The following is a 20,817-nucleotide window of genomic DNA, read 5'->3' as shown; positions in this document are numbered from 1 at the left end:
TGGAGCCATTTTTGGAGCCATCTAGCAAATGGAGAAAAAACAGCACAGGAGGAGAAAATACTTTCTTATCTCTCTCTCCCATCAGGCCACATTGATTCTTTATTCTCTTGGGAAGACATCAGGCAGTGCCATCCTTATCTCTAACTCTGCCCAGTAAGTGGCTCAGCTCAGATCAGTGATGCCCATTAGTGTCTCTGCAATTAAAAGTATTTTCACTACAAACCAGGCCATTCAGAAACTTTACACAGCTCCAAAATGTCTTCCAAGAAGAAACTTGGCCGAAAAAAAAAAAAAAGGTGAGGAAGAGGATAATAGCATTTTTTTTCCACCTGAATCTATAGCTTTCCTGCACTGCAAGGTCCTTGGGAAACCTGCTCCTAGCCTGAATTTTCTGGTAAGTACTAAAAGATCCTTTCAAACTGCAATCAGGGGATTGGAGGAGAGGCAATTAATTGCTTTAATGTGAAATTCACCTTTAAAATTGATCCTACAGAACCAAACACTGGAGGCTGGCAGATCCTCCCCTTTGAGAAATAGTGCCGGGTTTGGTGGGAGTACCACTCAAAACAAGCATGCAGAATCAGGCCTCAAGTACATAAAATATAGGATTTGGTGCTTAAATTTTAAAATATTTATAAATAACATTAAGACATTCAAGCTCAGAGGTGTCTACAGCCAAGTGTTTCCCTCTGACACGGGGATCCACATCCCTGTGGATGCCCAATGCAGAAATTTGATTTATGCTTAACATAGAAACAAAACCTGCCCATGCCAAGCTCTTTGGAAAGTCTCCCTCAGTGCTTTGAGAGCACGTGGAGGACACATCTAACCATGCAGAAAGCATTTGGGAGTTGTGGATCCACAGCACAGGGTGTGACCAGTTCTTCCCACACATTCACAGCATCTCCCAAAGCAGCTCCAGAGGGATTCCTCAGCTGCACTGCCGGGTCAGCCCAGCTGAGCCTGAGCCCAGGGCACAGCTCAGCTCTGCTCTCACGGTGGAGCTGCCCCACCTGGGCTCAGGGCTGGGCTGAGGCCACCAGGGAGAGAAGGGACACATTGGGCAAAGCCAGGCTTGGCTTGGAGCCCTGTCCCAGCTCAGTGACAGCAGCACTGACACAGCCCCATGGCCCTGGGCACACAGTCCCTGGAGGAAAGCTTGGAATTCACCTCACAGCCCTGGGAACTGGCTGTACCTGCTGCAGAATGAAGGCACACGAGGGGTTAAGGGCAGAGGTACTCGTTGGTGTGTTCCTGTCACAGCCCACAGGACACCTGGTGGCACAGGACAGCAGAGCTTGGCAGCCCCACTCCCGCATGGAGAAGCAGCTCCCCTCAGGAGGGCATGGAACCACAGCAGCCTTGGGGGACAGGCCAGGTCAGCTGCTTTGGCCACAAGGATATTTGTCCACGAGACACAAACTGGGACAAACTGGTCCCACAGAGTATATCCTCACTGGAGATGTTGAGCTGGATGGCTCTGCAAGCCACCAGCTACAGCCCTGAGCAAAAAAAATGAACTCTAAATTTCTTTTCTCCCATGGGTTTCATCCAGACCCATTATGTACTTGGTTTCAGCATTTTTTTTCCTGTTAAAACACCTAAAAAAAAAAAAATGTAAAATGTTCTTTGGCACTTGTGCAAGAATGATCCATAGATGGGACACTCTCCTGTCCTTCAGCTGCTTCTTGGGCTCATCTCTAAAGATCCACATACACAGAGTCTGTGTCCACCCTCTGGGCCTCTCCAAACAGGAGGAATGTGCAGAGCCCAATGCTGTTCACAGCTGCCACCAGGTTGAAAACAGACATCCAGGAGCCAGTGGTCTCAATCAGGTACCCAGCCAGGTACACACAGATCACACCTGCAGAGAAGGGGGAAGAGAAAATGCAAAGGCTCTGGGCTGGATCTGCCCTCTGCAGGGAGAGGAAAGGAGGAGCTGCAGGAATGTACTTTACCTAGGAGGGCTCCTCCTGTATTTGCAACCCCTGGAAAGAAAAGATGTGAAAAGAAATTGTGAAAACCCACAGACACGAGAGGTTTCATCAGTGCCACCAACCCCTGGTCTGCATGTTGGGCAAAATGCCTTTGTGACTGTGGAATCACTGAGTGGTTTGAGCAGGGATGGACGCTAAAGCTCAGCTCATTCCATCTTCCTGCAGGGGCAGGAATACCTTCCCCTAGCCCAGACACTGCCCAGAGCTGCTCCTGCTCAAATCCTGATGCTGCTGACCATGTCCCCACCTCTCCAGCACAGAAACCCCACAGAGTCCTTACCAAAGAGCAAGAAACCCCACAGAACCCTTACCAAAGGGCAAGAAACACCACAGAACCCTTACCAAAGAGCAAGCCAGCACATGAGGGGGCCAGGTCCTGCACGTTTACTGAAATGCCACTGGTGAGAGACAGAGGGGGAGATCAATGGTTGTTTCAATGGAACATGACTGCTTTTCCATCACTTACACATTTGATTTTTCAAACACAAGGAAAGCTCCTGGATGAGAAATGGCACTGGCAGGAGAAGCTGAGAGTAAAGCAGGTGATTATCAGGAGGAAAACAATTCAACTCAAAGTGTTCAGGGTGCAATTCCCCTCCTGCTCCATCTCCCTCCTACTGGCTGGTCCAAGCCCTTCCATGCTAGAGGTTTGCTGGATTATTTCCAAACTCCAGCAGCCTCACAGGGTCCCAACCACAATGCTCAGGCAGGTGCCAGTTCTTGTGCTCACAGCCAGGTCTCCTCCAGGACCCCAAAATGCCAAATGTGCAGGGGAGCTGAGGGTCTCTGTCCCCAGGGCTCTCCTCACCTGTGGTTGAAGGTCTGCAGTCCAACAGAGGCTGAGGCAAACACGATTGCTTTGCAGAAACTGGAGGTCTGGCCCAGGCACAAAGCAAAAATGCTTGAGACACCAGAGCCAATGACCTGGAAAAAAGGGAAAATTAAACACCACAGCACGTTTTCTGCAAGAAGAAAGCAACTCCGGCCACGAACAAACTGTTCCCTTATCCAATGCCATGAGTTTGTGTGCTGCACCCTGTGCTCCTTTTATCCCCCCTCAATGTCCTTCTGTGCCAGAGGTGTGTCCAGAGGGATGTGATGTTGCAGAACAGAGGATACACTGAGTTCTCACCCAGCATTTCTATTTCTGCTCACCCTTGTACTGCCACTTCCTCAGTACCTAAGGGGTCATTTGGAATGACCAGGGACAGGTTGTGAAAGAAAACCCCTCCAGAGTACCCTCTGTGCTCAAAGCTGCCATTAATCCAGGCTCTGTTCCTCAGCCAGGGTTTTCCTCTGGATTTCCTTTCACACATCCTGACCACCAGTTAATGTGAAAAGCCAGAAAAATCTTGTTTCCATCTATAGCCCCCAACCCAGCTCCATGCAAGGTCCTGCCTGCCACACAATCAGAGTTTAAGTGGTAACTCAGGTTCCTCTCCCACAGCTCCAGCTCTCTTACCTGCATGAACTTACGAATGGTGATGGTTCTGTACCCTGGAGAAGAAAGAGACACTTGGAGTTAAGCACAGCTCACCTTGTTGTCCAGCCAGGAAACTACAACATCAGTAGATTTCAGATGCCCAGATTTCATCTACATGTGGATATTATTAATGAAGTCAAAGGGAGTCCCAAACACATCAATGGGAATTGGACACTGGACAATTTATTCTGCTTTTGTATCAGAACCTCACATTTTCTATTCGCTGAATCTCCCCCCTACCAACAAGCCCTCCTCCTCCCACCCAGGCCCTCCTCCCACATCCCATAAGAGCTGAGGAAAAGCCATAGAGAGCTCTCACCTTGACTAATTAAATGATCAGACAGAAATCCACTGAACAAGCTCGTCGGAATTGCAACCAGCCAGGGGACTACATTAAACACCCAGCCCTGAAAAGAAGTGAAAACCAAGAGAGATTTGTTGTCAGATCTGAGTTTGTTTGCAAATATTTTGACAGTCTGTGGTACCTGTAGAGAAGAGAAATAATGAAGCACTCAGGGCTTGTTGCAGCACCTGCAGCCCCTTGGCAGAGCCAGCTCTCAGCTGCCCTGTGCCCCACTCCGGGCTCTGTGAGGGAGCAGGCGCATCACAGCCTGTAGTATTTGTAGATTTGTCATCTTTCCTTCTTCCCCAGCAATGCTGCATCCAGGGGAGAGGCAGAAAACTCTGGGAAAGAGGGATTAAGCATGGCAAAGTTCACTGCTCAGCAGGACGATGTGGTGGGCAGCCACAGAGCCCTGGGAAGCTCAGTGTGGGTTTCCTGTGGGTCCCCCAGCAGAGCTGCTGGCAAAATTTCCAGCAGCTTCCAGCTCATTAGCAGCATTACTGTGTGAGGCTGAGGGAGCAGAGCTGGATTTTCTAATGGCAGGATTAGGGAACATTATGAGCACCAACATCCTTCGGCCCATTTTCAATTAAGTGAGCTGCAGCTGTAATCACAGACCATTAGTGGTCAGCTGGATTACAGCTGCTCAGGGGCACTTTGGTGCTGAAATCAGTGTGGGCTGGGGCTGGATTTCATCTCAGCTGGATGAACCCACTCATCCATGCATGCACCCAGCATCTGCCCCTTTGCTCAGAGCCCATCACCCTGCAGGGGCATCTCCCCCTCCTGTCTGGCTTTGGCAGGTGTGGGAGGGCTGAATGATCTTGGGTTTGAATAACCCTGCTAAAGATGCTCCTGGAAATCACACCAGGGTCCATCTGCATATTTCCATGCCTTTGAAATCTGGGTCTGGGTCATTTTTGACAATGTTAGCCCATGGGCTCTGTGGGGTGGTGCTGGCTGTTAAAAGCAGCTCAGCACATCAATCCCAGCCTTGTCTCACCCACAGCCCATCACCCTGAGCCAAACCCTGCATCACCTTCACTCAGCTGGCCACAGGCTCACCTGCAGCAAGGGATTTTGGCCAGCAGGTGACACAGGTTACCCACAGTAGGGATTATCACCCACCCTTTACAATCAAGCAGCCTCAGCCCGTTTAAAACAGCACAAAACGATTATCAGCTGCAGGAGCACTCTATAGAGCATCTTACATAAGGGCACCATGATATAATGCCGAACAGATGGTAAATTACTGCTGCACAAGCACATTACTCGAGGTGCACAGATCTTGTCACAACAATATGTTTGCTGGTTTAACACATGATTTTAATATAAATATCAAGTATGCCATAAAGAGCTTTACATATGTAATATGGAAAGGCATTTGTAAGCAGCTCTGGAAATTGTAAAAAGCTAACAGAGCCATTGTGGAGGACACTGAGTTTCTGAGAACAAGATGAAAATGCCAGCCCTCAGCCCAGATCAGTACTGCCTGGATTTCTGAAAAATGGGAGTATCATTTGTGCTGAGGAGAGGGAAGATTTTGTAGTATTTTTGGAGTGCACATTATTGTTATTAATGGTCATTTTAATTAATAATATTTATTATAATTTTCACAGGCAGGCCTGAGCTGTACAATGTTAGTCCACTTAAAAACTCTGTAAAAAAACTAGGAGTGAATGGTGGTTATTTTCAACAGCATGTCATGAGCTTTGTGCTAGTTGAAAAATTATCTTTTCCTCAGAAGAAAAGCAGTCTAAAACCCAATAAAACCTGCTCTTCCTGCACCCTTCAGCATCCCTAAACAAGCAGCTAGAAACCAGCCTCTGCAACCTGGAGAGATCTCCAGAAGTATGAGCAGGGTGCCACAGCTCCAAAGGCCACAGGGAAACCTCCTCCTGCTCTCACCAAACCCCTCTGCCATCTTCTTCCTCACCTCCACCCCCTTTTGGCAGGCGCCTCCTTTGAGCAGCAATGCCCCTGCTTTGGAGCCAACCCACCTTGGAGTCGGGAAAGGTTTCCTTGAAGAAGGTGGGCAGCCAGGAGAGCAGGGTGAAGAAGGTGCTGGCCGTGGAGAGCTGGGCGATGATGACAGCCCTGCAAAGACACAGCTGAGAGGGAACAGTCAGCAGGGACAGGTCATGGGGCCTGGGAAAGGAAGGGCACTCCAGGTGTCAGCTCCCAACAGAAACCCCGGAGATTTTTGTCATGGAGAGCTACTCCTTTCGGCTTCCTGAGATTTTTGTCACTGATTTTCAGCTTCAGATTGTCACTGCTTTCAGCCTTTTCCTTGCAGCTGGCTCCTTGCTAGCCCACGCACAGCCCCTGGGGCCAGGTGAGGTTCATTGAAGCACTAATTATGCCACTGCATTTCCCTTCCAGCCCTGCAGGAGCCCTCCTGCTCCATGAGGTGGTGTTTAGGGTTTTCTAGGGTTATTCAAGGCAGGAATGGGTTTGCTGCCCTGCAGCCCCATCATCCTCCTCCTCCCTGCCTTAAAACAGCCCCTGGGAACACGCCTGGATGGGCTTCAGTACCCACTGCAGCATCCCAGAGGGAAAATGGCCATTAAAAAGATGTTTGGCAGCCATGAGAACACAGCCCGTGCCACCCAGGGCCCCTAAGCAGCACTTGTTAGGAGCCCATTACAATCAGCATTTCTAACAAGACCCGTGGAAAATATCCCCTTGGAGGAGCACAGGACTCATCCAGGGGAACAGCCTGGGAATGAGAAAGATTTGCCAGCAACATTCGATCCTGACAGCCCTGTGGGCAGGACATAAACCACCTTTGCCAAGCTTACCTTTGCAGTTCTTTGTTTATACTGAAGGAATTAGAAAACTGGTTCTGCTTCTCAAATATACAAAACCCACAGAGGCAGAAGAAATAAGCCCAGAGAGGAGAAAAGAGAGGATGCTGCCAGCCTGGCCAATGCATGCAGCTGCCTACCAGATCGGTGCCTTCCTGAACAGCTGCTTCCAGGGAACTTTGGTCTGCTTGGGCACTGAGAGGCCTCTCGTTAAACAGTTCATGGGGATGGTGAGTTCTGCAGGGAAGGAAACACCCCAAGGAAAGCTGTGGTCAGTAATTTCCTGTGCAGTCCTGGGACACTGCTCTACAACCACTTGCAATCTCCTTCTAGCCCTTGGTTTTTTGGCTCTACCAGTGTTGAATGCTCATGCAAACACCTTGTTACACTAAATTTTTTCCACACCCCTCCCCACCCAGCCACCTTCACCCATGTGTTTTATCTCTTTTATAATTAAACAAAAGTCCTTTGATAGAGATTGGGTTTGGATTCTGTGCAGCACCAGGCACACACCCAGCTCCCAGTGAGCTGGGCTCCTACATGCCACACTCACCCTAATAATGCTGTAGCCAGGTGTAATGGTTTGTCCATATGTGGAATTACTCCTAGGCAGTTATTTGGGAAGAGATATTGTGGATTAACTGGTTTTTAAAAGCTCTATGTGTAGATGCTCTTAGTTTGGAGTAAGTATCTTGTCCTGCTTTAGCTTAATCCACTTTGAAGATCATGCTCTGTTTTGTGTTTTCACTGGTGCTTAAAGAGTACTGAGGAGCCAGATCAGGCTCTCAGCAATGGTATAATCCAGCATAGGACTTGAAATAGGAAATCAGCATTGCAAGAGCTCAAATCCTGGTTTTTGGGTTGGGGATCTTGGGTGAGACACAGCGTGTGTTACAGAACACATCTGAGCAAAAGCTTTGTGTAAAACCAGCCATGATCTGGGAAACACACAGGATTTGCAGAAATAATGGAGAGGAATCACTTTGTTCCCGGATCCTTGGGAGCACTGCCAGCCCCAGGGATGCAGCTGGACTCACCTTTCTCACTCAGGAGGTATTTGCAGGTGCAATAAACCCAGAGCAGAGTGAGCAAACCGGAGAAGTAGAAAACGCTTTCCCAGCCGTACCAGTCCAGGAGGAGAGATCCTGCAGCACCAATCAGCAGTGTTCTGCAAGGGACAGCACTCAGATTTACTGGCCTGGCTGAGAGCTCAGACTGAGCACATTGATGGGACACTGTCCCTGGGGTCAACACTGCTGTCACCGTGCCACAGAACCCTAAAATTATTTGGGTTGGAAGGGATCTTAAAGCTCATCTTGTCCATGGGCAGGGACACCTTGCACTATCCCAGGTTGCTCCAAACCCCATCCAAGCTGGTCTTGGGCACTTCCATGGATGGGGCAGCCACAGCTTCTCTGGGCACCCTGTGCCAGGGCCTCAGCACCCTCACAGGGAGAATTTCTCGGTCACTGCACGTGTGGGTGCTGCCACCAGTCCCACCTCTGCAACCTGTCCTGTTCCCTGGGTGGCATTTCAGGCCAGATCCTCACTGGCAGGAGAAATCCCAAAGGGACCTCACCCTCACCTGCCTCTCGCTGAAAAATGGTCACTGGGGAAAGAAAAGGAGGTTGGTGGTGTGCAGTATCCCAGAGAATGTTTAAAGCAGCAAAAGAAATGAGAACATTGGAAAACTAAGTGATTCAACACACTGATATTTCTATTTGGCTTTTAAGCAGCCTTTCCATTTAGAAAGGAAATTCTGATGGAGATCAGCAGAGATGGAGAAGTTCTATTCTTCCCATCTATCAGAGAGGACCAGTGTCAGGCTCTTCCTACTGAATTGGGCTGTTTCCCACAGCAATTAAATGCTGCAAACAGTCTTCAAAGTCTGGTATGAAAAGAAAGAGAAAACAACACATGAATCCTTGGCAGGCAGGACAGCAACTGCCTGAGGCTTCCTCAGCTGCAGCAGGAGTCCTCGAGGACCCGTGCATCCACATGTACTTTGGGCTCTGAATTTTGCCTCCAACTGTTTAATGGCATTTCATCAGGTGGGATGTCCAGAGCTGTCAGTGCTGCTCAGAGGCCTCTGAACTCACCCAAACTGGGATCCAGTCCCCACTGTGCTGTAGGTGAAGGCTCGCTCGCTCTCCCGGACCCTCTGGGACAGCAGGCTGGCCAGGGAGGGGAAGTACACCCCTGAGAGAAACAGCAGTTAGGCAAAACAAAAGCAAATTTAAAAATTTCCAGAGTGAGCAAAACAGCAAAATTTTTGGCGAATTCAAAACATGGATATAAAATAAACTGAGTGGATCTGTCGCCATCAAAAGTTTTTCTGTGCCTTCTCCATAATCCCCTTCCATCATCACCACTGCTACTGTAAATCCATCAGTGCCAATGCACTTCCCAGTGCTGCAGCTTGGCAAGAGGGAAGGAAAATCACTCCAAATTATCCAAAAGTTTTGGCAAGGGCCAATTTTCTCTGAGTGTTTTGAAGGAGTTTTTAAATGTGGAAAACCAAACACAACCAGAGATGATTTCCAAAGCCAGCAGCCCCTGTCTAGCAGAGGGAAATGACTTGTCAGTGACTTTCTCTAGAAATGTCACTGGTTTTTCCCATGAAGTTCTGGATGTGGAGGCTGTTTTGAGGCAGAGAATTGCCCAGACACCCAATGGGAAGGGTTCATGCACTGCAAACCACAGGACTTGCATCTCAATGTGCTGCACGTGAGCCTCTGTGCAAGGAGGCCACTGCACAGACAGACACATGGACAGGCTCAGGACAGGGGCCTCACCTTGCAGCAGCCCCATGAGGAACCTGGAGGAGGTCATAAAAACCAGATGGGCTGAGGTGATGTGGGTGAGCAGCGGGGTGAGGACTGTGAGGAACCCCCAGGCTGAAGCTGAAAGGAGGAGAACTTTCTCACCTCCTATTCTGGAAGACAAAAAACACATTATCAACGACAGCAGGCCAAAAGGGCAAAGTCCTCCAGCCCACATTCAAGTGCCCTTCCCAGTTTAACCTGTTTTTGAGAGGAACCTTTTGGTCAAACCTGTTCTTCTCTTGGCTCTTGGGGAGCAGCTCTGACCTTTTCCCTTCCCAGCTCCTGCCAGCCCTGCCCATCCAACTGATCCCAGAGAACTCACAGCACTGAGCACTCAACTCTCTGACGGTGATGAAGGGGAAGCCCGACTGCTGCCACCATTCTGCTTCTCTTAACCAGTGATGCTGTTTTCCATTTGCTCTTTTGCAATCCTCAGCTCTGCCTTCTACCATTCAGGTTTCTTCAGGTGTTTTCTTGCAAACTCTTAAGGACTTCAATTAAATAGCACAGTGCACTTCAGAGATAATGCATCCCTTCCAGGCATGTGCTCCTCACAAAAGATTTCATAGAAAAGCTCTCTCACTAAGAATAGATTGGCTGGGGAAAGGGACTCAAGCAGGTAAAGATTCAGATCCTCCCTTACAGCCAGCTGGGGAAATTGTTTGCTTTTTAATTCATATGACACAATGGAGACAGTTTTTCTAAACATGATGGAAACAGTGCATGGGGACTTACTCGAGGAAAGAATGTAGGGCAGAGACTGGAAATGCTGAACTGAAAACAAAGATCATCTGTAGAGATCAGATCAAACAAGCTGTATTTACAGAATCCTAGAACTTGCAGGGATGAGACATCCACAGCTTCTATCTGGCCAGTCTAAAGTACCCACATCCCTTCTCAGCCAGAGCTTCTCCCCATGGACACACTGGACCCTCCACCCCATCACTGGGGTCTGGAACTGGAAACTGAGGGGTCCAAACCACGCTAAGCACCATCAAACCAAGAAAACATGAGAATAATTTCCAGTACTGGTCACTGATGTGTCCTCCAACAATCTGTGTCAAGCAGTATCCCCAGAAGAAGCTGCTGAGCACGACCCCAAACTGCTTCTTGTCCCAGTCGAAGTAGGAGCTGAGGGCCACGGCGCAGATGGGCACGGTGACGCGGGCACAGTAGAGCAGGCACGTCCCCAGCAGCAGCATCGCTGTCCACACACGGCATTCAGGCCTGCAGGAGGGACAGGAAGGTGGGACAGGGCAGGGGAAATGCTGGGCCCCTGCTGTGGGTCCCTGCACAGCCAGGGTTTAGGGGTCTGTGATGGTGTTCACAGGGTTCTTAGGATGAGGGAAGAGACGAAGATATGACTCTGTATTTCAGAAGGGTTGATTTATTATTTTATGATATATATTACATTAAAACTATACTAAAAGAATAGAAGAATAGGGTTTCATCAGAAGGCTAGCTAAGCTAGGAATAGAATCTAAAAGAATGATAACAAAGGCAGCTATCTTGGACTCTCTCTGTCCAAGCCAGCTGGGCTGTGATTGGTCATTAATTACAAACAACCACATGAGACCAATCACAGATGCACCTGTTGCATTCCACAGCAGCAGATAACCATTGTTTACATTTTGTTCCTGAGGCCTCTCAGCTTCTCAGGAGGAAAAATCCTAAGGAAGGGATTCTCATAAAATGATGTCTGCGACAGGGGTCAGCCTGGCTTTGCCAGCCGAGTCTGTCTGGATAAAATGAAGGTCAGCACAAGTCCCCCGGCCACAGCAGCGCTGACACAGAGTGCATCCCATCTGCTGGCTTTTAGGAATGATGCCAGCTTCATCCCAAACACTCTTTGACTCCAGCAGCAAATGTCTGTCCATAGGCTGCAAGGTGGAATGAGCTGCTTGGACATCACTGGCTGCAGATGGAGGGAAAGGCTGGAAGGAACCTGGTTTGTTACCCCCAAACAAGAAACTGTTCTTTAAAAGTTAAGGAAGTGTTCTTTAAAAGTTAAGGATAACAAAGGAAAGGTCAGGGGTTGGAAGCACCTGCATGAGACACACCTCTTGGTAGCAAACATTAGTTATTTGGCATTTCTAGCCATTCCCCAGGGGAGGTGGTTTGTGTGTTACCTACTAAAAAGGAGGGATATGCAGGAATTCTTTAGAGAGACAGGACTTGATGGGCCTAAAGAGCTCAGAGAGATAAGCAAAATAATTAAGCCTGGACAGATAAGAAATTTTAGATAATAAGAGTGAAAATATGTTAACAGAATATATATTTCTGGTGTGTAAATTCTCAGCATCAAGAAAAGGGCTCCTACAGGAGTAAGTGAGAAGCAAGCCAGTGATAACTTGTGGAGCAAACACATTTTGCTGCAAAAGTCAGGTAAATCCCTCTGCCTTCCCTCAGCCATGCCACTTTGGGTGCCCGCCTTTGCCAGTGAATTACAGAGTTAAAAGCTGAGTAAGAACACCCACTATTGGTACTCTTTGTGTTTGATTATTTCTCTGCCCAGAGCACAAAGCACTGAGCTAACAGACTCTGTGCTCCAGGGGAATTCACTGTACCGGGGCAGTAACCCCTGGGCTTTCCAGCCTGCTGAACACACCCACCCTCCATGTGGGAAACAACCCGGGTCACCTTCTACATCAAACAGAGAGCTGGTTTCTCTGTCCTGGAATGATGATAAATGTGGGTTAATCCACACAGCACAACCCCATTTATAAAGGTGTAAATGGGCCCTCACAGGGGGGAGGTGGAGGAACAATGAAAAGCAGAACAGGTGAACCTGCTGGAGATGGATTTATTGCTGTTTCCTGACAAGGCAGATAAGCAGCTCAGGGCTAACCTCTGGCAGGAGGAACTGGAAGTGTTTCAGTTGGTGTTTAGAGGGCTGGAACTGTTGTTACTGTGCACACACATGAGTGCACAGAATAACACAGAAAGTGGCAAACCTCATGTCTCTTTGCTGGAGGAATGAGTAACCAGGGCTTGAGCTGCCTCAGTCGTTCCAGCTAGCTGGGAAATGCTCTCAGAGCCCCTCCTGGGCTCACCCTGAGAGGAAGTTATCTTCACTCATATCTCCATTTGCTGCAAAACCAAAGGTGGGCTGCTTTTTGATCACCAGCCCCAGCCAGTTCCAGGAACAGTGGCTCCACTGACCCCAGCCTGCCACAGAAAAGCACAGGGAAACCAAAGGCTCCAGGACACTGCATGGCTGGGTCAGAGAAACCCCAGCAGGAAAATACAACAGGAGTTTTTGGGTATAAATCCCCACCAAAGGCTCCAGGACACTGCATGGCTGGGTCAGAGAAAACACAACAGGAGTTTTTGGGTGTAAATCCCCACCAAAGGCTCCAGGACACTGCATGGCTGGGTCAGAGAAACCCCAGCAGGAAAATACAACAGGAGTTTTTGGGTATAAATCCCCACCAAAGGCAGAGGGCAGGTGGGGATAACCACCATGGAAAACCTTTCAGGGATGGGATGTTTCCAGGCACAGCTCCTGCCTGCCCTGCCCAAATGGGCTGCTGATAGTCCAGGGCCATAATCTCTGTTATCTCCAAGAGCACAGCACTGATAAATTTGAGCTACTGAACCTGCAACAACCGAGGTGATGGAGTAAAGCACAGCAGCCAGTGATGTGTGGAGGTATTTTCTATTATTTAGCCACCAAGATAGTTTGTAAATTGTACTTTTCCCTTGCAGCAAAGGGAGACCTTTATGAGCTTTCACTGGAGTGGAGCTGAGCTCTGTCTCTCCAGTCATTCTGGTGTGTTCAGAATAACCTGCAGCTATCCTGATAAGCACAGCAGCATTTTATTACCAGATCAAGAGTTCTTCCTTTATCCTAAACCCTGTATAACTCTGCAAGGTGTAAGAGGGAGAGAATAAGACCTGAGCATCTCAAGGATTCTTTACTCCATTTCTCTCAAGAAGCCTCTCCAGCTGATGTTCTGACAAAACTCCAGGGATACATTTTTCTCTTGACTTTTATTTTTATTCCACAGTACTAAATAAATCTCAATGTTCTTTTTGACTACTACTCCATTCTATATTCTCTTCCTTTATGTTTAATTAAATCAGTAGGGATTATGCCCACAACAAGTGGGGAACATAATGATGGCTTCAGACTACCCCTTTGTAGGCAGCACATCCAGCTAGGAAAATCCATGCAAAGACTATGAGTGTCAAATGTAATCAGTAGCTGCTCACACCCACCTGGAAGCATGGCAGGAATGATTTCCCTGCAAGGACAATGACGTGCTTGCATCACAGGAAAGAGCTTTGTAAATGCATTTTCTCCTAATTATAGTTATCACAGAGGCTGCAGATGACTCAACGTTCTGCTCAGTGCAAAACAACAACAGCAGAGGTTACACTGGAGGAACCTGGACTAGCACAAAGACAGGAATTAAACCCCTCCTTTCAGAGCTAAGGAATAGTGACAAATCAAACAGAAGTTTTTGTGGGTGACATCAGCCATCTGAGAAGTGAAACCTCACCAGGGGTAACAGATTAAATCTAACCCATCCCCTGGTGAGGGAGGGAGACAGAATGTGCTGCAGATAACCAGCCTAAGTCAGAGCACAGGAAATCACAGCCACTGCTGTCACTGGTGCCACCAGCCTGATTCACCCACCAAGATCCCTGGGCCAGCCCTGGCTATATGTGACAGGAGGCACTTCTGTGAGAGGGGCCAGAGAGGGGCCAGCCCTGCTCACCATTGGCAGGGAATCTCTGGAGCTTTTCTGGAGCCACTGAACTGATGTAACCTGGTGCTGAGTGATGGCAGTGGCTCCTCAGTGCCCAGCCTGATGTGCAATCCCCTCCTCCCCACAGGAGACAGGCACTGCAGGTGCAACCCCTCCTGCACACCACTGAGACCTTCTTCACTGAGCAAAGCAGCCATGCAGCCAGAAACACTTCCTATTTCACAAACCTCCAACCACCACCCAGACTATAATTAACCCAAGCCCTTATGACTCTTCCTGGGCGGCTTTTTGAGGCAGCCCTGTCTGATGTCCCTTGGTTCTCCCCCTCCAAATGCAGCCTTGGACACTGGGTGGAAATGGCTTTGCTTCCAAGCATCCCCTGACTTCCCTGAGACCCAGCTCCCACCAACCAAATGGATCCCCCAGTCAGGGCACAGTGGTTAGGATGGATTTTTCAAGGATGCCTAAGATCCCCAAAGGGGCAAAAGCAAGCTGAGCTGTCTGGCAGTGCAAGCAGAGCCAGCAGCACAGGGTATCTTTATTTGCAGTGTGTTTTCCTGCTGGAGGAATTTCTCCAGTAGATGCCACAGAGCAAATATTTATCCAACTTTTATTTCTCTTGCCTCGCCTCCCTCCTTTCCCCCGGTCTGCAGGGCTCTGGCAGACACTCAGGTCACTGTTGAGATGGACTCTCTGGGGCTCAGGCTGTCAATTACATCCCAGTTTAGCCCCTCCAAGGCACGAGCCAGGACCCCCAGGTATTTTCAGGGCTCACAGAGCTGTATTAGACAGCACGACTACTAACAGCCTGTCCCAGCAACAGCTCTTGGCCAGAAGCCATCTGCAATATCTGTGGGTGTTTTCCATCCCTGCAAGGAGAACTGGGAACTGCAGCTCCTGATCTGCCCAGGATGGGCACCACCAGCAGAGCACAACACCCACCTCCCAGGGAGGGCAGCTCCACCTCAGTTCCCCTCTCTAAAAAGAGACCAGGAACAGTTCCTGGGGGATGCAGGGAGAACACGTCAGTGCAGTCACCCCCTGTGCCCCCAGCCCTCCCAGTGTCCCAGACACCAGCAGGGGACACTCCCCAGGCCCTGGCAGGAGCCCAGGGCAGGATGGGGATGAGCCCACACCATGGAATTGGGCTCCCAGCCATGGCACCAGCTCCAATCCAGCACACCCAGCAGCCCAAGCTGGGGCCACCCCCACCCAGGGGAATGTCCCCAGCACTGGCAGCTGGTGCCTGTGGTCCCCTTGTCACCCATGGTGTGTCCACACTTCCCTCATCACCCATTCCCAGGCCCATGGGATCATCCTCCTTCAAAGCCACTCTTCTCCAGCTTCCCTGCCTAAAGCTTTAATTTACAATAATCTCCACCACAAGCAGGACTGATTGACGTGGCACCAACACAGCAGCCATGCAGACACCCCTGTGCCAGGAGATAATACCCAGGTTGTTGTTTTTAACCCTGTTTGACAGTCCTTTCACTTCTCATTCTTTGTTTTTCTCAACAATTTCTCCTTCAAAATCTAACATGATTGTCAAGGGAGAGGCTTGGAGTAATTTCCCCCCTCTCCTCAAGCAGATTTTGTCATGCTCTAGACCAGCTCCAAGCTAATGATTTGTCACTGTCAAAACTAGCTTTGGGGTTTAGGGGGGAGTTGTTGGGGTTTTTTTTTTTTTTCCCAATCCAGCTAGCAGCCAACAGGAGCAGCACAGAGGACACAGGGCTTTTTTTCCTGGGAAAGCTGCTGGCTTCCTGTCCGCCTCCTGTGCTCAAGCTCCCTTCACAGAGCTGCAGATGGCAACAAAGTGGTGTTCAGCAAACGAGCTCTGGGTTTATTCCCTCTCTTCATTTCTTGCTTTCGGCAAAAGCAAAGATGAAATTAAATTTCAGCAGCTCATATGAGCTGGAAGTAGTTGTTGAGTCCAGGTGGAGGTGGTGAGAAGACATAATAATAAAGCAGAGGCGTGCTTTGCACACTGATCTGAGGGCATCCATGGATCAGCCAGGAATGAAATGTGTGCCCTGCTTATGTTTTCCATGTGAAAAAAGGTCTCAGCAAGGTCACTATTAAACCCAGGGTGAGGAACTTGTAAAACAAAAATCCCAACCACTAAAAATACCCCAAATACCCAACTAAAGCTGCAACATCATGTTGACAAAAGAGGAGGGCACAGAACTCAGAAAAAACAACTGGCTGTTGTCTCTGGGCAAAGATCAGGTGACTGGAGATCAGCCTGTGGCCAGGGGTAGGACTCCTTTTATCTCTGGAGCTTAAAGAAACTTTCATAATCACCCTTTGTCTTCAGGTGTAGCCGGAGGCTGGAGATGCAGAGAGGCTTCTGGAGTCATTCGCTTTCCCAGGGCACAGTGAGTTTTTCATGCTGCATTTCTCTCCTGGAGGCACTATCCAAAATGTGAGCCCCACATCCAGAGCTGGATCTGCTTTGTGTGCAGCGACTCATTTCTCTTTTCACTGCTTTGCTCTTCCCTCAGTCAAACCAGAGATGCTTAAACCCATCCACTGCCCGAGGGGTCCTGCTTTGGTATGTCAGGATCATCATTAAGAAATGCTCTCTAAGTGTCCAGATGTGCTACAAAAGCTTTTTCAAGCCCCAAACAGAAATCCCCAGGTGCTGCTCTTGGAAGAGATGTGTGATAATGGAGCCATTGGACACCTGCAGAAAAGTTTTGGAAAGGCAGGCAGGAGAAAACACAAGGCAAGAAGAGTGGAAGAGGAAGGAGAAGCCAGTTGGAGAAAGGGAGGACAAGAGAGGAAGCAGCATGAACAAAGATGGAAAAATAAACCTGCCAAGATAAGTTTTTATCTCTCCTTGCTCTGACAGATCTTGGAAGGCTGCCTGGCATGTCTTTTGTTGGAGCATGAAAGGAGAGCCCATGTCACTTCCCCCACTTGATAACACCTTGCCCCCATGGCAGTAACTCACTTCTTGAGAAATATGGAAATTGTTTATTTGCATATACTGTTCACAAATTGTCCACCAAATTCACTTCACCCAATGAGGTAGTTGATACAACTTGACAAACTGCTCCAATGATCTGGCGGCTCATTCCCCCTTTTGGCTCCTCCTTTCTCAACCTACACCTGCCCAGTTTACTTGTGGCCATAAAACCTCCATAAACCCTCCCCAAAGAAGGGCTGTGACCACCTCTGTGTCTACACTAAACAATGGGCTCAGGATCTCAGCTGCTGTGAACTACAGCAATATAGATAATGATCTGAGGTGCCTTAGGGTTATCCTGCTGCTCCTTCCCATTAACAGGATTCTCTCAATTATTGCCAGCACTTAGCACGGTCAGAATCACTTAAAATGTCTGTCTCGATCAACAGGTTGTTTTCATCCCTTTTGTTTTGGAAAGTGTTATCTATGTTTTGCATTTTTCCGAAGAGATTTGAGAAACAGGAGAGCTTGTTCTGGTCAAATGTTTTTTGGGGATTTTTTTCCTAGAGGAGAAGCTATAAACTAAAGTTTTCACTCATGAAAATCTGGTGTGAGCTCCCACCACTCCCAATTCTCAGAGACTTAGGTAAAAGTTAGCAAGCGGGAGACAGAAAAGGAGTTTTCCTAAGCGCTTTAGGGGGAAAGAACCTTCAAATGTTAAGCGCTTCTGTGCCAAAGGTCTTCTTTAAGACCCACCCCGTCAGTCAGAGCGAGCGTGGGTTTGATGAGACATCCCGGTCTGTGAGTGCAGGAGGATTCCCCCTCGGGACAGCAGTTCAGAGCCGAGCTGCCCCTGCAGAGAGCCATGGGTGGGAAACACCAACTCATCCCGGGGCAATCCCTCCCCTGGCCCCGTGTCCCTGTGCTTTGGCACGGGTGTCAGTCTGTCCTGCGGCTGTCCCGCTGTCCTGCCAGGGCGGGGTCCCCGCAGTGTGACCCCAAGGCGAGGGGAAGGGGGAGCCCCAGGGCTGGGCACCACGGGGGCAGCCGCACATCAGCCAGCAGAAACAGAGCCGGATTTCTCAAGCACAGGGAGTCCCAGCTTGGAAAAGCCTCTGATCATGAATTCCAGCTGCCCCACTGGTACTTTGGAATCATCATCTCAACAGATGGGAGAAGGGGCTGATACTGAGTCTTGGTGCTGGATGAATTTGCCAAGGAGGCAGAGAGAAGCAGCACCGGACACTGAGTCACCCTGCCTTTGCCTGTGCCCCTGCTGTTAGAAGCGTTCACTGGGGGTTTAACTGCATTTTAAGTATTTTAATGACTTGGCATCAAGAGCAGTTCTTGCTGTCTAGCTGCTGCCCAGCTCCTATTCCAGACTTTATCTCAATGAATGACTATCGGCAGTACAAACATCCCCACTGGAACACTTCGATAAGAGCCTCATAGCGGTTTGGTATTTAATTCGCTGATCACAGGCCAGAAATAAGCTCCATAGTTGGTTTTTTTTCCCCTTGTTTTTCACAGTAATTCCCTATCTTCCCCCTTCCTTCTACCGTCCCTGCTGCAGTCCGGAGGAGTGAGACAGCGGGGCGGTGGGACCGTGTCCCTCCCGGAGGGCAGCAGCGACACAGGGACAGGAGGGGAGCACCAAGCTCCTCCGGAATCGCCTCTCCGAGAGCGCTGCGGGCCGCCCGACCGCCTCCATCCCGGAGCCGCATCTTTCCCGGGAGCTGCGGGGACCGGGGATGCGGGGAGGGCACCGGGGAGTCTCGGAGAGCGCCGCCAGCAGCGGAGCGCCTTTCCCGGGAGCGGGAGAGGCTCCAGCCTTACCTGGACCAGTAGGGCTCGGTGCCGCCATCCCGCCTCATGCCGCTGCCCGGGGGCACATTCCTGCCGCCGCCCCCCGCGGCCATGCGGGCAGCGCCTTCCGCCTCCCCGGCTCACATCGCGGCCCCGCCGCCGCTCCCGCCCCCGCCGGGCCGCGGCCACGTGTCAGCGCCTCCCGCCGCCCCCGCCCGCCGCACCGCGCCGGGAAGTCCCGCCCGGGTCGGTGCCGGTGCCGGGGCCGCTCTGCCAGCCCCGGAGCCGCGGAGCCGGGAGGATCCGGAGGGGCAGGTGCCGGCACCGGCCAACCGCGGGGTTCCGCTCGTTCCCTGTGCTCCGGGAATTGCTGACACCCCCAGCGGGAACAGCGAGGGCACGGAAAGGGGACGCAGCGAGGGCACGGAAAGGGGACGCAGCAGGATCTGTCCTTCTGCTCCCGTACCTGGACAAGGAATAGCTCCGTTCATTGCTGACACCCCCAGCGAGCACAGCGAAAGAGGGGACAGAGCAGGGTCTGTCCTGCTCCCGTACCTGGGCAGGGAATAGCTCCGGTCATTGCTGACACCTCCAGCGGGCACAGCGAGGGCACAGAAAGGGGACGGAGCAGGGTCTGTCCTTCTGCTCCCGTACCTGATTCCTGCTCCCGCTGCTCTGACGGGTTTGCCAGCAGAAAAGTCTCTGCTTCTGCTTTTTAAGGATTAGAAGCGAGTATAACGTTCGATTCCGAAGATAAAATAAATAGGGATGAATGGTGTTACAGCTTGATTTATGTCTGTTGGATAAAGGCGCTGCCTTGCTGTATCTGAAAGAGATAATCAAACTCCTTTGTGCAAATAAATAATTGAAATGATGGTTATCTCAGTCCGCAACAAAAGGACTCGTGACTCACTTAAAGATCATGAACGAGCAGGCTGGAGGAGCCTTGTAGAGGCATCGTTCAGGTGATGCTGTGGCCGGTTTCAGCCTGGAAGCTGGAACGGCAAAACTTCGGGTGAGCAAAGGATGGAGCAGCTCCGGCACAGCCTGAGCAAGGTCGTGCATGGCCCCTGGGAAAGGTACCAGAGCTGCTGGGCTGCACCAAAACGCACAGGTGCAGGGCAGACACCTCCTGTCTGCTATTCCTGCAGCCAGAAACCTCTCCATCCTCGGTGGAATGAAGCCTTTAGCAGATTAATGTTTAGGTAATTCAAATATCCTTCTCCCAGCATGAATCCTTTGGCAGGCCCCTGATGAACAGTTTGCTACAGGAAGCATAACACTATCATTGAGCTGAAACTTTGAGAGTGAAATAGGCAAAAAGGTGAAATACACAAAAGACAGCTCCACAGAGGAGGTTGCTGAAAAAGTAGAAATCATCAAGCCATACTTTATCATTTGCTTTTATTTCTTCCTCAGGAGAAGAAAAAAAAAAAAAAAAAAAAAAAAAAAAAAAGATCTTCCCCAAATGCCTGTGGCATAGTCAGGCACAGTCGCACAGACCTGCTGCACACAGACAACACAAATACAACAAGCTTTGCTGCAAGTAGAGACTGAGGGGAACCACGTGTAGTAACCACTTTAGCTTTCATTTAGTTGTAGGCTTTCCTCCCGTTATTTGGGCAGGAAATGAAACTCTGAAGTATTTTTATTCACTCTGCTACTGTCCCCTTTTCCAGAAGAGGGAGCCAAGTCATGGCAAATTGCAGGCAAAACTGTAAACCACTGACAATGTATTTTGGGTTTCTTAAATTGTGTGTGTTTGGAGTTTAGTTAACTCGAGGCAGGAGGGCAGATGGGCTCTGATGTAACTACAGAACTGAAATCCATGCAATAAGCTGAGGAAAGAACTGAAGAGCCTTGGGCATGGTAACCACAGATGCAGAAAACTTATGAGCTCATAGCCAGGTATGAGGGATCCTGTGTCAGT

General features: G+C 49.7%; 1 protein-coding gene across 1 annotated transcript; it reads right to left on the bottom strand.

The window, feature by feature from the left end:
* Nucleotides 1-1,298: 1,298 nt before the first annotated feature.
* SLC17A9 (solute carrier family 17 member 9) lies at nucleotides 1,299-19,000 on the bottom strand. Its single transcript, XM_054274813.1, has 13 exons — nucleotides 18,918-19,000; nucleotides 10,485-10,682; nucleotides 9,426-9,565; nucleotides 8,730-8,829; nucleotides 7,668-7,798; nucleotides 6,771-6,867; nucleotides 5,824-5,920; nucleotides 3,800-3,887; nucleotides 3,460-3,494; nucleotides 2,806-2,921; nucleotides 2,340-2,395; nucleotides 1,959-1,988; nucleotides 1,299-1,864 (listed from the first exon to the last, which is right to left on the bottom strand). Exons 1-13 carry the CDS (start codon nucleotides 18,998-19,000, stop codon nucleotides 1,701-1,703), a joined length of 1,335 nt encoding a protein of 444 aa, XP_054130788.1. The 3' UTR covers nucleotides 1,299-1,700.
* Nucleotides 19,001-20,817: the final 1,817 nt, after the last annotated feature.

Source organism: Melozone crissalis, unplaced genomic scaffold (genome assembly GCF_028551555.1).
Source record: "Melozone crissalis strain CALT ecotype California unplaced genomic scaffold, PUWL_Pcris_2 ptg000017l_1, whole genome shotgun sequence".
Lineage (NCBI taxonomy): Eukaryota > Metazoa > Chordata > Aves > Passeriformes > Passerellidae > Melozone > Melozone crissalis.
The sequence above is the reverse complement of the archived record's forward strand: the minus strand, read 5'-3'. Positions and strand labels throughout refer to the sequence as shown.